Source organism: Micrasema longulum, unplaced genomic scaffold, assembly GCF_059751315.1.
Source record: "Micrasema longulum isolate JH-2025_06_02 unplaced genomic scaffold, ASM5975131v1 h1tg002823l, whole genome shotgun sequence".
Taxonomy (NCBI): domain Eukaryota; kingdom Metazoa; phylum Arthropoda; class Insecta; order Trichoptera; family Brachycentridae; genus Micrasema; species Micrasema longulum.
The window spans coordinates 2,947-22,318 of NW_028279947.1; the positions used below are offsets into that span (position 1 = coordinate 2,947).

At 30.7% G+C, this 19,372-nt stretch overlaps 1 protein-coding gene across 1 annotated transcript in view; it reads left to right on the top strand.

Annotated features, from left to right (window-relative positions):
* Positions 1-3,255: 3,255 nt before the first annotated feature.
* Positions 3,256-19,372, top strand: part of rsh (Rap GTPase activating protein radish) — a gene marked incomplete at its 5' end in the record, with an annotated part of 160,993 nt that continues 144,876 nt past the window's right edge. The window contains 2 exons of the mRNA XM_088241282.1: positions 3,256-3,400; positions 9,574-9,831. Coding sequence (XP_088097408.1) covers positions 3,256-3,400; positions 9,574-9,831 — 403 coding nt within the window. The remainder of the gene's footprint in view (positions 3,401-9,573; positions 9,832-19,372) is intronic.

A 19,372-nucleotide genomic window follows, 5' to 3' on the forward strand; every position in this document is an offset into this window, starting at 1 on the left:
GATTGAAAGTAATGACATTGCATCGTCGGTCATTAGTCTATTTTAGGTCAACTAATTTAACAGGTGTGTGTCCTCGACTATGGACTATGGACCCTACAAATGTATCCAGGGGTAAAATAATTCATATGTGTCTTATATGAAAATGCATTCAATGTAACGAATCAATGTCGGTACATATTTGTACATTTTCGAGTAGTGTCGGCTATTTTAAAGTAAAAAGTTCTAAAAAATGACGCGTTTTGCGAAGAACTGTCGCCCGATTAGTTGTGTAAAATTAGAACTAGTTTATAAACCTGAATATTATAATTATGACAACAATTAGAATTTTTTTTCTAACATATTTTGTTGTACGAAGGAAGTAAGTACTACTGACTTTGCAACAATAACCGATGAACCGGAGATTCAGTCTGTTTGTTTAATATATTCATATAAATATCTGTTTCTTTTTATTTTGGCTGAATTTGTGTGCCTAACAATGTGTGCCTATGTAGGATTTACAAACCTAAAATGCATATCTTTTTTACCACTTTTCTTCTATACTTAACTCTTTTACTGTAAATATTTTATTAATTTTTTACTACACATTACTTTTACTAAGTTGAACCATAACAATTAACTATGTTGTCTTTTTATTATATAACTTTGTATTTAACTTTAATTTTTTACAAATTGGCTACGGCCGTCAGTTATAATAATAAATAAAAATATATTTTTGTGGTTTGATTATAAGTCAACCTCGTGGTGTAATAGTCTGCGTGTTAGCCTGCAATGCAAGAGGTCTCGGGTTCAATTCGCGACATGGTTGGCGTGAAATATTTATTTAAAAGGGTGTTTTCACGCTAGAATATTTCATGGTTCCTGGACTGGTACCTGAAGCGTAAGACTGGTCATCTTACCTTCATGTAACAAAAAAAATCAAGGTACGCTGCAATTGGTATACCAATGCAGTGCCCTATGCACCATTAGGTGCGGAAAAGGAACGATGATGATGATGATGATGATTATAACGCGGGCTTTCCAATTATTTTTGTAAATATAAATTGTAAATATTCCCGGACGATGCAAATTTGTGTCTCTATTTTTTATTGTACGGAGTATTATTTTTTTAAATAATAAAAAGCTTTAAATAACATAATTCAAAATGAAAAGATTCAGAAACTCTACTAAATCTATGTTCAAGGAACAATTGGTCAACTTCAGATAGCCGTACAAGCATCAGTAAAAGTCGATTTAGAAAGGCCGCGGCATCATTCATTTTTAATTCTCACCTTATGGACAAAATCTTAATCTACTTAATAATGGCTTATCAGATACATTTTCCACTATTTTTATAATAACAAAATAAATAAGAATTTCCACTTCTATTATTATTACTGAACCCATTTATAACTCAATCCGCCGAGTTTTATTTGTTGACAGCCCAAAAACTGAAATTCTTCCTACTAACTTATTTTTGCTCATGTTCAAACAAAAATCGGATTAATTTTATTTTCTTTCATTTAGGAAACATACAGTACAGTTACATAGTTTTATATTTTACTCAGTTAGACTCAACTCTAATGGACCAGTGAAATTTCCATATTATATAATAATTATATGTAAGGTTATTAATTAAAATACAAAAAAGAGATGGAAAATAAACATAAAAAGAAGTTCAACAATATTTTGAGTTTGTCCAAATTTTTGTAGACAAGTTCTGGATTCAACTCCCCGGGGAGCTGTTTATATTAACATATTACAACAGATATGAAGAACATTTATGATAAGGTAATATAGAAGTCCAGGCATCTACAGGGCTCATGACCTGTCAATGGCTGGTTTAAGTGGCCACTTTACACACTGTGTAACATTCACCATTCTGCCTATATTTGAACATCTGTGTTCCTTTAATTCTTTTATCTGTTGATGTTTGTGAAGTTAAAGAGCTGAAACCCTTATTTATGCGGGTGAGATTCGTCGAATTGAATTATTTCACCTAGATACTAGGCAACGCCAGAAAATGTTATTTTTTCAATTTCTATACTTCTCATGGACCAGGTAATTTATCAACAATATTTTGAGTTTGTCAAAATTTTTGTTGACAAGGACTGGATTCAACTCCCTAGGGAGCTGTTTATATTAACAGTAATATGTTAAAAATAAAAATAAAATTTCATAAGATTCATCTAATTAAAATAAAACAATTAGATGAATCTCACCTGCATAAATAAAGGTTTCAGCTCTTTAACTCCACAAATATCAACAGATGAAAGAATTGAAGGAATATAGATGTTCAAATATAGGCAGAATGGTGAATGTTACACAGTGTGTAAAGTGGCCACTTAAACCAGCCATTGACAGGTCATAAGCCCTGTAGATGCCTGGACTTCTATATTACCTTCTCTTAAATGTTCTTCATCTGTTGTAATATGTTAATAATAAGAAGTTGTTTAAAAATTAAAATTAAAGTAAGAAAATGAAGAAAATTTGTAAAAGTAATTAAAAGTTAAGAAGTAAAATAATGAATGAAAAACATGGTTAGATGTAAAAATAAAATAAAATAAGAACATTTTTTTAAAAATGAAAGACATAAATATACACACCCATATTTTAAGTGATTCAAAGAAACGATGAGAAGAATCTTTTAATAAGAAAATAAATTTACGTCAATTTAAAAAACATCTTCAAAATTAATGACACATAGTAAGAGCAGCAATATATTGATTTTATATACATATACAATATAAGTAATTAAATGTAGTTTAAAAGTATAAAAACATGTCAATGCAGCAGAGAAAAAAAAGTAACAACAGGTATAGCAAGTAATATTTTAAATTTGAAAAAGCAATATAAGGAGAAAATTTTAAACCAAAGGTAGTTGATAAAATTTCAGTAAAGCGATTTTCGCGGTAATACAAATTTCAGTAGAAAAATTTGATTAAAATTAACAATATTAATGTTTGTAATGTGAAGTGCTGTAAGAGAAAAGGGGATCAACGGGAGTTTCATTCAAAAGCTTTCAAAACACTATTTTTTTAATAATTGTAATCCTGTGTGATAGATATCTATATGGTTAAAAAAGCTGTTTTAAGTGGAACACGATCTTAGTAAAAACGAATATATGGCAATTACTCGTATGTTGTATTAACAACATTAACAGTACCATATTTTACCTAAGTTTTTGGAATGACGTCTTTCCTACACCTATCGACGTAATTATTAATTAACGAAGATTGATTATAAAAATGTTCACGAATTGTATTTTCGTTGTTTCAGGTGTTCATTAAATCCGAATTGAAAGTCGGGGTCATCTACGTAAAAGAAGGGCAGTACACCGAAGAAGAAATTCTAGATAATAACGAAAACTCACCCTTATTTGAAGAATTTCTTCAAGTCCTCGGAGATAAAGTACGACTCAGAGGTAAGAATATTTATGCTAGGTATGTATTTTCTCGTAAACCGGCTTTAGGGATGATCGCGCATATAATTCCACACTATTCAAACATAAAATATCCCTCTCTTCGAGGAGATAATTTATGACTTGAGGTAACAGTAGAATATTTCAGTCGGTGATAGCGTTGCTGTTAATAGTTATTATCGTAGGATCGATAATCCATGACAGTATAACTTAATTCATTTATTTTATTTTATTTTATTTTATTTTATTTTATTTTATTTTATTTTATTTTATTTTATTTTTTATTTTATTTCATTTCATTGGAAAGCCAACAGACATTTATACATTTATAAGAATCAATTATACCATAAATACATATCATAAAGTCCAATTAGAGGCTTCCACATAATATTGTTATTGTAAATGTTGTCACATAAAAATTATACATAACATAAAATAACTAATCATACAAAACTTATAATATTACTAGAAATGTAAATGAATATTGGTTACACAGTTGCACATTACAATAAATAATACAACTTTAGTTGACCATACAGTGTTCATTTATTATGTGCCTACATACAGAACTGCACATCACCTGCATAATATAGGCTGCGGATTCAAGGCGCAACATCATAACTTGAATTGTTTTTGGAAATTTCACCTTTTATTCGTATCGTCGTACCCTATGGGCACTCCTTTAAAAACGTATTCAAATTTTCAAAAATCTAAAGACAGAACAAAAAATATGCGCATTTATTTATTTCCTGTCGGTTGAAATTTTTAGTTTCTTTTTGCGAAAAGGATTGCGAATTTCATACAATTTAATAATATTATTTTGTATTCAACAATATTTTGAGTTTGTCCAAATTTTTGTAGACAAGGATTGGATTTGACTCCTTGGGGAGCTGTTTATATTAAAATTTTACAACAGAGATGAAGAACATTTAAGAAAAGGTAATATAGAAGTCTAGGCATCTACAGGGCTTATGACCTGTCAATGGCTGGTTTAAGTGGCTACTTTACATATTCACCATTCTGCCTATATTTGAACATCTAGATTCCTTCAATCAATTCATCTGTTGATGTTTGTGAAGTTAAAGAGCCGAAAAATATAGTTAGAATGGTTTACAGTGTGTAAAATGGCCACTTAAACCAGCCATTGACAGGTCATAAGCCCTGTAGATGCCTAGACTTCTATATTACCTTCTTTTAAATGTTTTTCATCTCTTTTGTAATATGTTATTATTTTATATTACATCTATATTCCTTCAATTATTTCATTTGTTGATGTTTGTGAAGTTAGAGAGCTGAAAAATATAGGTAGAATGGTAAATGTTACAGTGTGTAAAGTGACCACTTAAACCAGCCATTGACAGGTCATAAGCCCTGTAGATGCCTAGACTTCTATATTACCTTCTTTTAAATGTTCCTCATCTCTTTTGTAATATGTTATTATTTTATATTGTTACGAACATTGAATGACTTTACATGTTTCACAAATTTATTTTGCTTTATGTCTATATGAAGGTTTTTTGCAATGTTTAGCCAAAATAATTACACATTCATGAATATATAACAAAGATATCAATAATGTGTGTTTGTATAACTATTGATAAACCTCCTCATAAATTATTTCCATAAAAAAATATTGGCTTATTTTGACTTTTTTATTACGAATGAGCTCTTTCGTCCATGTATGCATCCCTAAGACTAGTATTTTTTTATGAACTACAAAACAATATTACAGGCTAATTACATGTAATAAGTGAAATAAAGGTTTTTTTGTGTGTATAAATCAACAACAATATTAAAATTGTTTCAAAGTGCTGTCTTTTAGACGTTTGTCAGCAGGTAGGAAAAAAAGAATATGGGAAGAAGTTTTGAATTATACTCAACAACACTCAGACTATGCTACTCTACTCCACACTAATACTACATAAATGACAATGTATTTTATAAATCGAAGATAGGTGAAATTGTTGTTTACTCTGGATAATTTATTATCACACGGTTAAAAGACAAATTGCATTGTTTTTAAAAAGTTCAAATTTTATATCCATCGTAACGTATTGTGAAACCTGTTTCGATATAATAAGTATCACTCAACGTAAAACTGTAGAATTTTTGGAATATTAATAAAGGTTTTTTCTTTTTATCTACCAACTCGTCATAAAAACCGTCTAGCGAATTTTTATCGACTCTTTTTAGCACATGGCTTTAAGCGAAAATCCTTTTTTGTTTTTATTGCGTTCTTGTTTTGCTGAAATCGAATTTTCAGCCGTTTGTTGATACGCAAAATGAGCTTTTTTGTTTGCGCATCCTTTTGTGAAATTTGTTTACTTAATTTTTGAAAACCATTTTGGCACACTTCTGAATAAAAGTATTTATTTATTACAATTATAAATCCTCGTATTCTGTTTACTCAAAACTATTACAGCTGCTCTAAGCACTCAAATATGCTTAGTTTTTTTTTTAAAAATCTAATGTTTTTTTTCGAGTATGAATTAGACAATTTATTATATTATACGAGTATAATTTATTATTTTATTATATCGGTCGAGAGCGATTCGAACCTAAGACTTTTTGACCCGGAGCCCGTCAATATCTATTAACAATAAGTTCTAATCCAATTACTGACTTATTTAAGTCATGAGTCATCGAGCATAAGTCTCAAAAATCACCGAATTATGAACATCCTGGTGGTAAAAAAAATATTTCAATTTAGTTAATTTATTTCATATCAAAAAGTGGCAGCATTTAAAAACCGTGATTTCAATATAATTATATTTAACAACAACAGAAATTTATAAAATTAAAGTTTTTAAGAATATTTTTTTTCAGCCTTTATTACCTCTTCAGTTTTGAGATATTCTTTTTTATTCCAATAACGCATTAAAGTAAAACAATTCAATTGATATGAGTTTATGTTAAAAAATATAATGCCGAAATCGGTGCAATGAAATTAAATATTCCTTTTTTAGGTTACTTTTATTGTGTTCAAGCTTAGTTATGTACTCCTCAAATTAAATACACTCGTTGTAATAACATATTGATGGGAAATATTAATTATTAGTCGATCGCTACCACAGTTCTCAAAGAACCGCCAAAGTTTTCAGTATTCGTTAGGAAATGAACCATATACCGAACTCTTTCTATTTGAACAAATTATACAAGTTTTGAGCTTTTTGGAGTACCCTTCAGTTAGAAACTTTGTTAATACAGAAAGTATAGAGCAATCTGTGATTTATGTCGGTTCTACCGGAATACTTCTCAGTTCGTTTCTTTTAATTTCTGGGGGCTTAATTTTTGCCGAAAAATATCGTTTGCACCGACCGAAAACTTTCGACGAGTCTACCGAAATAATTATTTTTAAAAAAACCAAGTTCGCTACCTACGAGTCTCGCAAAACAAATTCTGCTTTGGAAAAAATCCAATGAGTTTTTTGAACAACTGTAAACATTTTAATTAAAAAGTGTGATTATTTTTAATATCACGAAATATTTAAATGTTTTATTATTTTTCTTTTACTTTTATTTAAGTCTAATCAAACAATTTAAATCAATCGTGAAATAAAAACATATTCCAGACATTAAATATACATACCTAAAATACTAAACTATAAATACTAAAAAAAATATTTTTTGGTTTTGGTTAACAATACGTATGACATTGTTGTAATTATCACAATTCTAAAATTATAATTATAAAATTTTTTGCAATACATTATTACTAACATGTTATTACAAATTATTTTACCTCGCTAAGCGAGTATTTAATTTCATAAATTGCGGTACAGTTTTTTTTAAATTTTTTATTAGTAAAAAATATTACACGTATTTTATGATAGCAAAATACAAGACCCTATTGGAAATCATATGCTAACTGGTTCATAATTTATTATTCAAAATATACATATTTAATGTAATAAGAGACAAACCTAATAAATATTACAACATAAATAAAGTAATCACTTGTTTTTTTTTATTTCATATTATTATTATTAAATTTGCTTCTTTTTCAAATTGACTTCCAACTTAAAGTATTTGATAAAAAACAAACAAACAAACAAACCATCACGCCGTTTCCCCGTAGGGGTAGGCAGAGAGAATAGAACGCCATAACACTCTATCTTGGCATACAGACCTCGCTTCCTCTACATTTATACATCTTCTCATGCACGCACGCCGATTATTCCTACTTTTGACATGTCCATCTTCAAGTATTTTATGGACTTGATCGTGCCATGTCTTTCTCGGTCTTCCTCGTTTTCTGCATCCGTCAACATTCGCATCGTAGATCCTTTTAGCCGTTCTTTCGCTGTCCACTCGCTCTACATGTCCAAACCAACGCAGCACCTCTTTCTCGATTCTGTCGATAATGCATGTCTCAGCCTTACACACTTCGCGGATCTCGACATTTGTGCACCTATCGTACATCGTTTTACCACACATTCGCCTGAGGGATCGCATTTCGACAGAACTCAACCTTCTTTCATCATCATTTTTCCAATTCCATACTTCGCTCCTATACATTTGAGTTGGCACTAGAACTCCGTTGTGAACTGCTAGTTTAGCCTCCTGCGATAAACATTTGTTTGCCAAAGTAGATTTCAGTGCACCGTTCACAATGTTTCCGGCACTCACCCTCCTTTCAATATCTTTATCGGCCTTTCCGTCCTTAGTAAACATACTTCCCAGGTACACAAATTCTTCTACCTGATTCAGAATATCTCCGTTCACACTGATCTCTCATTTTAGTTGTATTTGATTATAATAATAAATAAACCTTTTTAGTACAATTCCACTTTTATTTATAACTTTTGCCTATGACGATACCTGTCACGACTCACGACAAAACTCGTCACTGATAATAATTATAATTAACAGTGGAATTGAATCAAAAACGTATTTTTACTATTATAATTAAAATGCAGTTTTGCCAAGAAATGTCCGCAAAAAAGTCAATGCACCATTTATTTATTTATTATGTATACGGCCTATTCCAATTACAACAGTTATATGAAGAAACATGTGTACAAGAAAAAACAAAAATATCATTAAACTATGCATCAAAGACAAACAACGGTAATTAGACAATGGTATACAATATATGCATAAACACTATCAACATATAAGACTTCGAGCAAAATCATGCTAATCCATTTCAAGCCCACAAATTCTTAAATATTTTTTTATTATTGTATGAGCTCAGAGGGCTTTTACGTAATAAATACAAAAAATAAATTCAGTCGTTTTATAGGATAATATGCATAAAGTATTTGTGGTAACGATGTAGTAAGGTCACTTACTGTGAAATTTTCGTCACGGGTTTAATTCCAGCCAGTTGCGAGAAAAAACTTCCTTCTATATTCCTTCGTCCCCACCTGCTAAAAAACCCCTATAACGGGAGCTCAGCGTATTATTTCATATAAAAAACGTAGAAACCCAAATATTTTTTTGCGAAAAAGCTCACACCTTCATCGAGTTAAATGAGAAAATACCAAATTATTTAATTTATTGCAAACGCCTGAAAACAATTTTCAATTATATTATTATTTAACATATTACAACAAGATGAAGAACATTTTAAAGGCAATATAGATGTCTAGGCATCTACAGGGCTTATGACCTGTCATTGGCTAGTTCAAGTGGCCACTTTACTCACTGTGTAATATTTACCATTCTGCCCATATTTGAACATCTATATTACTTAAATTCTTTCATCTGTTGATGTTTGTGAAGTGAAAGAGCTGAAACCTTTATTTATGCGAGTGAGATTCATCTAATTGAATTATTTCTAGGCAACGCCAGAATTTTTTTTTTTTTAATTTCTATACTTCTTCATGGACCAGGTGGATTTATCAACAATATTTTGAGTTTGTCCAAATTTTTGTAGACAAGAACTGGATATAGCTCCCTGGTAAGCTGTTAACATGAATATATTACAACAGAGATGAAGAACATTTTAAAGGCAATATAGATGTTTAGGCATCTACAGGGCTTATGACCTGTCATTGATTGGTTTAAGTGGCCACTTTACACACTGTGTAACATTCACCATTCTGCCCATATTGGTACAAAATTACAAAATTAAACTCGGACGGGAGCGAGCAAGTATCCGTCAAAAACGGAACCTCGTTTGATGTTGTCGGTTTTCTCTCAATTTTAATTTAATTTTTCCTTGGTCCCCAGGTTTCGACAAATACAAAGGCGGTTTGGATACCGTACACGATCTGACGGGGCTGTACTCTGTATACACGAGCTGGAGGTCTATCGAAATCATGTTCCACGTCAGCACCCAGCTGCCCTACGAACGTCACGACCCCCAGAAGTTGCAGAGGAAGCGGCACATAGGAAACGACATAGTCTGCGTCGTCTTCTTGGAAGCGGACAACACGGGCTTCTCGCCAGCCTGCATCAAGAGCCACTTCTTGCACACCTTTATTCTAGGTAAGAAAAATATCCAACTTAATTTAATAGAAAGGATGAACTCCTTATATTATTTAAAGTCTGAGACAAAAACTCGCCGGCCGCCGACGCTAAGAATTTTATGCGCCTACATAGTCCCACATCCCGCTTTACATTTTCAAAAAAAATCGTTTAAAAAACCACGTGCGTCTAGCTCAAAGTGTTTCTCATAACTGACAAACATATTAACATATTTCAACAGAGATGAAGAACATTAAGGAGAAGGTATTATAGAAATCTAGGCATTTACAAGGCTTATGACCTGTCATCGGCTGGTTTAAGTGGCCACTTTACACACTGTGTAACTGTGGAAATGCCTAGACTTCTATATTACCTTCTCTTAAATGGTCTTCATCTCTGTTGTAATATGTTAATGTTTACAGCTCCCCGGGGATTTGAATCCTGTCCTTGTCTACAAAAATTTGAACAAACTTAAAATATTGTTGACAAACATATTGTCGGAGTTATTTCAAGACGCCACCGCTGGTCGAGTCAAAACTCTAATGTAAATTTTTATAGAGGCAAGCGGCTCCAGCGTTCCGAAACATTCCCAAAGTTTATTGAGTTAGAGAGAAAATTCAATAACTTTGAAGTGCTTAATATAGGATTATGAAATGATTTAGGAGTGAAATGTCTGTAACAGGCGCACGAAGCATGACGAAAAGGTGTTTTCGCGTGTTTTTTGTGTAAGTCAAAAATATTATCTCTATTGGCACGATGCGAAGTGATCATTTTATATTTAACCCTTAAACAGTTTCCAACGTACGTTGTCATCGGTTTAGCTTATTCCATTGTCACCTTTAAAGTCAGCCAATTAGATATCAATATGCCGATTGACGACATAATCCACAAACCAACCTTAGCAAAATATGTGACATCACTAATGACGTTATCATTCCTAATGGGAGTATGATATGTACTTTATGTATTATTTGTTTTATTAATAACAATAAAAATAATGATAAAAAAATATTAAAAAATAATACTAATGAATCCAGCGATCGAGGAAACTGACAGGAGAACCTACATTGAGAAAATTTCGGAAAAATTATAATATTTGGAACGCAATAAACAATATTGAATATTTGTGAGCTAAAATAAAAGAATCGACAATGAAAGGTTTTTGAAAACAATTATGTCCAAATGATGAGTAATTTTATACATTCTTTAGAAGCTCTGATGAAATCACAGATGAAATAGTAAGCTTAATAAATGAACTGAACTTGGACTTCAATAACGAAAAGTTGATGATTTGATTGAATTTAACTCAGTACCTCTGTCAAATGAATACGTAATTGAGCAACAACTGGTAAATGAAATTCACCGAAAAAATTACGAAGAAGAAGCTGATAAATTTGTCAAGATTTTTAAAATTAACAATATAAATAAAGCCTTCACCCATATTGTCATTTTGTTTACTCGTCTGGGAAGAATCCGATCCTTAATCTTATTTATTTATTTTACAGAAACAAACAGTCGACAATGATATAACAACATAAAAAAGATACAGTTTAAAGACAGACCAGCGAAGTTTCCAAATAAAAAGTAAACATTTTAAATTGTGGTACAATAAAAGGGTGTGTTCATGTTTATTTGTATGTTAGTAAGTGTAGAGGTGTGTTTGGGTGTATTTGTGTAGGATTATGTATAAATGATTGTATGGTGATATTGAGTATATTATTAGGTGTGAAATAATTGGACAAAAAAAGACAATAGAAATAAGAGTACAGAGAGAGAACTGCGACATATAGTCACTGCAACATTTTATTAAGATCCGATTCTGCTTTTATTAGAATAGGCGGGGATGTATCAATTTTTCGTACATAAATACGGCAATCTTTGATCCATGCGTATTTATGATCTTTCACTTTTGCAAGTTTCATTGTTTTTTATGGAGATCTTTATTTCGTTTAGTTAAATGATGGTTAAGATAAACGTTTCTATCATCTCTCAATCCTAAGTCACCAGTTTTAAGACCTTTTCTCATGCGGATTGCGCCTTTAAGATCATTTTTCTAATCAAACGTCTATTTCCTCTACTATAAACTTAAAAGAACTGTTCACCTTGCAAGGACATTATTAAACAAAAAGAAATAAGACTAACTTAGCACAAAAGTTATACGACTTTGATTTCTGAACAACAGTGTACATATGCTCAAATTCTGTTTTTAATTTTGCGGTTTTCTTATTTGGGCTCATGATTCATCTAAAATTGTTAAACTTTTCATCCAAAATTATTTTCTTCATTGATTCGTATTCATTAAACGCATTAAACTAATTAAAAACAATTCCGCTCCCCTTCAAAAATTAAGCTCCAAGTGAATTCATAATATTGTTTGAAAACAATTCCTTGTAGTGAAATATATGAAAACAATAGAACCTTTACCAGTCTATAGAGCCGATTAAATGAATCGCCAAATTCCATTAAATTATGGTTCTTCTCATCACAGAAGACTTAATCAGTTTTTGATTCCCAATTTATTTCTTCCAAAACAAAATATGAGTTCTCAATACTTTTCTGTTTTCAACTGGTTTGAACTGAATCGATTTATTTCAAAGTAACTAAATATTTTATGATAGTTGTAATTATTTAATTCCTTAATTTTTTTAATAAATGAGTAGTAGTTGTTATAATTGATCAAATACTTGTATTTAATTTTTTCTTGTCGGTCTGAATGTATTAAATATAAAAAATCGTATTTTTGTATTTGTGTAAAAAAAAACGATCTTTTATTTTAAAAATTGTGTATTTGTGTATTCAAAACATTAATTTATCAATTAACTAGTCAATAACGGGTTACGAATACTTAAAAAATGTGGAATTCAAGTTATCATTTGACTTCCGTTGTGCATTTATACCTCTAAAATTTCTCTTTCTCTATTGAGATTCTATTTTTTTCCCATTTTACAATTAACGTTGCATACTCGTATACAAAAAAATCAAAGATGCAAGATTTACATATATTTGTGTATATTTAAATGTCAACATTTTTTTATTAAATGCCACTACAAGAATACGATAGGTATTAAAGTAATATATGCTATACAATAAAAAAAATAAGCCATTCAAATCTGTTTTTTTAGTCCATTATTTCACGTTACTGTTTATATAGAATCCCTAGAAAACAGCATGATTTGCTAACAAAAAAAAAGAAAAATATATACGATGTTTGAAAAAAAAAATATTCGCAATTTTTGCGCTCCGATTATTAGATATAAATTAATAGTCAGCGAAGCACATCATTGCCAATCTACAAATAAGATTTTTACAAAACGTTGCTTCATTAGGATAAATTTTCAATCAACATTAGGTTTGAAATGCCTAAATTAAAAACGATACCTAAACTCATAAAATTATTTTCAAAATACCAACCAACGAAAAACCGTTTTTTGACCGTTTTCTCGATAATCGTGGATACTTATGATTAACCTATAATAAAAATAAATAAAAAAAATGTTCACAAAATTATTAAATTTACTATTTTAGTATTTATACGCAAAAGTAATATAATTTAATTTCAACCCAAAGCAATTTATCGTAGTTTAACTAAATCTTAATTAAGGTTATCGTAAATATTTTAACGACCTTACAATAGTTTTTGATGTTGTGATTTATTCGGGGGTTAATCAAAACTTTCCCTTCTAATCGTCTTAAAACTTTACCCACTTTTACGATTTACTGGATAATCATATTATTGTGTTTCTGGTTTCAACAGAATTAACGTATAATTAATGAGATGAATAAAATTACATTATTATACATCTAACAGTTAATTTACTTATAACACTTTAAACTGTTTCCGTTTTTAGTGACATATTTGCGTTAGTAAATTATAACAATCCGCAAATCACAAAATAGTTTGTAGTCTTGCTTAAAATAATGGAATCCATTTTAATTTGAGTACATTATAAATTAATTATTGCTATATTGCCATTAACATTTAACGATAACATTTTCTACCAAGAAAAATCAAGTTTTCTGTACGAAAAATAGAACAAAAATACATGTTTTTTTATCAACATGTTCCAGTGAAGATTATTGACGAAGATTCTTTAAATTTTAATACGAATATATTTTACGGTCTCGATATGTACCTATGAAGTCAGCGTTTGTAATCGCGGCCCTGGTGATGTTTTTTTTATTTTTTTTATTCAAAATCTATCTCGAGCCAAACTATTAATAAATAAAAGTGTATCGGCGCGTTTCTAATACAAATAAAAATAACTGAAATTGACCATAAAAAACAAATTCACAAAAATACAACCAAAGGTATCAAAAATTAAAAACAATACTACGAATTTATGAAAAGGGAGGAATAAAGTTTAAGTTTTGATTTTCAATGAGGAAGCTTTTTAATCGTTAGCTTATTTGCTCGAAATGTATAAGGCCTTGTGTAACTACCTTACACAAAATGTAACGCACCTACCTTTCAAATGTCCTGAATGTATAAGCTCTTTTTATATGCAATGTTTGGAGCAACTGAAAAAAAAAATATAGAAGACAACAAATATAAATAAATAGATAAGTAAAAATATACATGCATTGCAATGTCATTCTCTGTGTCCAGGAGCGTGATGAAAATATTTAGTTATGTGTGTGAAATCGAACCAGAACCCAGGTTGAACCTCGAGTGTTTTTCGACACGGTGCCTCTCAGGTAAAAATCCTTAATAAGTCAATCTAGTGGAGATATTTCCGCCTTCTTGCGTAGTAATTATTGCGTTCGCTTACCATTCTTGAAGACCTGTGTTCGATTTCTGGCGGGCAGGGCGTAGGTGCATTTGCCTGTGATATCCCGGGTAAATAAGTGAAATATTCTAGTTAGCTTGTGTACATTCATGGTGTAATTTCATTATTTATTTATTTTATTTTATTAATTTACTTTACAGAAATATACAGTCAACAATGACTTAATTACATAATTCAACTAAGGTTTAAAGGAAGACCAGCTAAAATAAAATTTCTAAATAAAAATCATGCATACTAATTTTGGTACATTTTTGAATGTCTGTATGCGTACATTTTTGGTACATTTTTAAATGTCTGTATGCGTATATATATGTAAAAGGGTCTGCCTGCGTATATTTGTGTGAGAGTAAGTGTGCAGGTGTGTGTAAGCATGTGCACCATTAAAAAGTTAGTGGGAGCTTATCGCAGCCAGATAGAATGAGTCTCAATTTATTTTTAAATCAATTTAGGGGCAAGTTAAATATATCAAATGATGAAAAAAAAACATTATAATCTCAGTAAGAACATAATTAGTGCTACAGACTATTGAGATCCAATAAATATTTTAATTTATTATGAAAAAAAAAAGAATGATATTTAAATCCACAAATTTGGAATAGTTAGTAACCGGTTTCATCGCTTTCGCAACATCTTTGAAGCTGGTATCTTTATTATAAAATTTAATGTATTTATACAAAAACGTTACGAAACCCGTAACACCCACTCACCCACCCTCTCACTCACTTACACTCACAAAAACACACTAGTATGTATTGTACGTGTATTTAATGTATTTCTGTGGATATCTGTCATTGGTTTTATTCTCTGTATATTTTATTTTTTATATTTTTGTTACATGTATTACTGTTGATATCCCCAATAAATGAAATTAAATAAAATTAAAATTAAAAAAGAATTAAAAATAATACGTTATTTGTTGATTTTACTTATTTTTGCCTGATGGATTTTTTTTACTAATAATATGTTGCTCAAGGATTTTGATATATTTATAAAATATTTAAAATATTTTTAGTGATGTAAGTATATGTATATACGAGTATTTGTATTGGCTCTGTCGGATATCAAACCTAACATAACTTATGAAGTATGATCTATAACAAAATAAACGTTAAGAATCTTTTTAATGTTAAAAAATAAGAAATACCTTTACATACATGCATGCTTAATCTGTTCTGACATTTTTAATGTTTTTATTTTAAAATGTCTACGATTTTTTACCCAATCTCACAAAGCTAAAATCTATCTGTGTTTTTATCAATGCGGCTCGGCGTTGGGGTAATTTCACGTAATAGACCAAATACATGATATTTTTTCTCGGAAAATCGGTAATTTTCTTATACGTCTAAGCCAATTCCTAGCCAAGCGCCGGACGTGTGGACTTATCCTTGGTCTAGTTTTTGAAATATTTTTTCGAGTACATAGTAAACCTCGACCTCACAGATTTACAGTAACTATATTACTCCTAACAAGATCAAGACCTTCCCCTTTCGCTTTCTTCCCTCACCCCTTTTCTCCACCCACCTGATGCACCCCGCCGATTCCAATGCTGAGACCACACGTTTTATAATATTTATGAATGCCTTTAAGGGCCGCGCATAGAATTAAGAATAGTCCAGAAGGATCGTAGAATCATATTTGAATACATCGGACTGTGTCCAAAAATCCCCCCACTATGCTCCACTTTCGCCGCGTGCATTAGTGAAGTCGCCGCGTAATGTTGCACGATAGGAAAAAATATAATCATAACACAAATGTAAGGTTAAAAAAAAAAAGCAATTTGTTTATTTCTCGAAAATTTTATTGTGAACTCGGAAACATTGATTGACCCAACAGAGTAGATAAGTAAAGGGTCATTTTATAAGAGTAATTGAATTGATGAACTTTGAACTAGGAATACAAAAAATATATTTGACATAAAACGGATATTTTTATATCATGTTAAATAATATTTTATGTTTTAAAGATAATGTCGGTTAAATGTTCACCACGGCGTTGTTTAATCCGAGGTCCAATTTTCATTAGTTCTCTCATTAGATGAGCAACGTAGGATAAAATAAAATACTACCCTGGCAACACTAACAAAATGTCCATTTTGTTTTCTTCGACAATCTGACAGGTGAAAAAATAATTCAATTTTTTTGACCAGACGCCGTAGTGTAGTTGGTAAGACAGCCAACTGTGAAACTGGCGTCGCGGGTTCGATTCCCGACAGTTGCAAGAGAAAAATCCAAGAAAGATTTTTTTCTCATTTGGTCTGGGTGTTGTGATGTATTTTTCATTACCTCCTTCCAAATTCCCCCTATCCCACCTGCTGACAAGCCTCAAAATAGAAGCTTAGCGGGTCATTTCCTTTAAAAAAATGTAATCTATTTGACACTTACACATACATTTGCTAATTACACATAAAATGTGATCCCATTCTGTTTTTTAAGACCCCAGCAGTATTTCTACACTCTAAAACGACACAATACGGCATGGTTGAATTCAAATCGGGAGTTGCGTACTGAGCGACGTCTACAAAGAAACTAATGGGTCAAAACGTATAACTACTGTTTTAAGAGTAGTTTAGTCGCCTTCTGTTTGATACGCGTATGCGGTTTCTGGACTATTCTTAATTCTATGGGGCCGTGTTTATAAACAATTTATCAAACGACTTTCTTACTAACCAATATTGTGTACAAACGGTCATCAGTAAGCATTTTAAACGATATAAAACTAGTCCCGATTTGTATTTTCTTTTAATAACTTGCCTGTCATATCGTCGGCCTTACTTGTCAAACTCATAAATTCTAAACATACTTTTGTTCGGGGGAGAGTAAAGACTGCTTTTACTTCAGTAGCGATGTTTTATTTGATATTTTTTTTTTTTACAAGGTTTAAACACGTATTGTATTAACATGAAACTATAGGCGCCAACTGCTACCCGCTAGAAAATTTCACATTTACAGCCTCATATAATCGGCTCTTTGGGCCTCGTTTTATAAGCCTTTGGGGCTTTGTTTGATAAGGTTCTCGGACACCTAGAATTATCACCTCTTTGAGCTACACATTTTTTTTTGTTGTTCGGAGCAAAAAAAATTAAATAAGAAGAATCTGTCACTCAAAATGATGCCACCATTCACACAAAATAACAAGATACAACAATCCGTTATTCTACGGTGACATAGAATCATTATTCTGTGTCAATATTAATTCATTCTTCACTTAAAATTCTATTTCCACTTATTATTTTCTCGATGGAGTGAGATGTTTTTTCTGAATGAAAAGTAGCATGTGGCACTTGTCAGCTATGATGCGAAAAAATCCCGTCATTCGGTCGCGTGACATAAAAAAACACATTCAAATAGACAAACACACTTTCGTATTTATAATATTACAAGCTGAACCCGACAATCCTTTGCGATTGCTAGATTAGTGTACATACTCGTATATAGGTATATGTGAAACGAACATCAAAAGTTTGATACCAATTAATAGATTTAGTTCAAATTAGATATGGCACAAATACATTATTATTTTTGTGTTTAGGATTACATAAATTGTGAGGATATGCGGTGTCAGGGAATTTTCAAATATATAGATATTTAAACAAATAGTAGAATTGATGAAACGTAATCCCTAAGCAACCTGTCATTCTTAAAAAATGCTATCATTTAAGTTTAAACTCACTGTGTTAATAAATACCGCTACATGTAGTCGTTATTTAATACACTCCCTCCACATACTCGAAATGTTTTAAAGGCCGCGGGTCTTTCTGTCGGTTTCGCTTATATTAAACAGCAATATTTTTTATCAATAATCGATTTACTCTAACGATTAAACGATTAACTATTAAATCTACAACTATCACTCCCCCTTTACTGTGAGATTGGTTTATTATATGGAGGGCCGAGCTTGGATATTTTCATTCTTCTTCTTGACTATATTGCAAACAAGAATGGTAGCTAAAACTGTGTTTACTTGTTCAAATTTAGTTACAAAAAGTTATTTTTATTACAGTAATTCATTAAATTTAATAACATCAAATAAGAAGTTTACTCACACAGCATTTGAAAGGTAAAACGACTGGTAACGCTTAAACGTATATATACTCGTAAAACGCTTTAATCGGCCGGCACGTCAACTATTAATTTAAAAAACTATAAAATGTTTACAAAACCGACCCTCAGTACATTTATTCTTTTGTGCAAAAGCAACCAGTTGGATTATGGAACGTATGAACAATTTGAAAATGACTAATAAACTAATCAAGCACTATTGCCCCTTAGGTTATAATCACCGATATTACATAAAGAGAGTAACATCAAACCACCATAGAGGGTTTATGTTGACGTCCTCAATAATTCATTTATTTCAATAAAACAACAGCTGTTATAAAGAAAAAAATACAATATTTACAAATGAACTAAATTAAATGCCAATTATAGTTTTCTGTATGCACATACATATTTATTTATTCTTTTTTTCAGTTCAGTTCAGGGCCGAAAAAATCGGCGTTTATCAAAAATAAAGCATAGTATTATTATGATCAGATCTGTTTGCTAAACAGTAAAGAAGGTAAAAAAAATATACAAATAAGAAAAATTAATATATATAAGCAAACATATTAGGTACTGCCTATTCTCACTAGGTATAGTACTTACAGCTACATTTATCATATATAAACAACAAAACAAATAACAAATAAGCCGATTGCAGGTTTTCACAAGTAGCACCACAATAAGTTTAAATAAATTATCAACCATAAAAAAAAACAGTAAACTGAATCCAAAAAC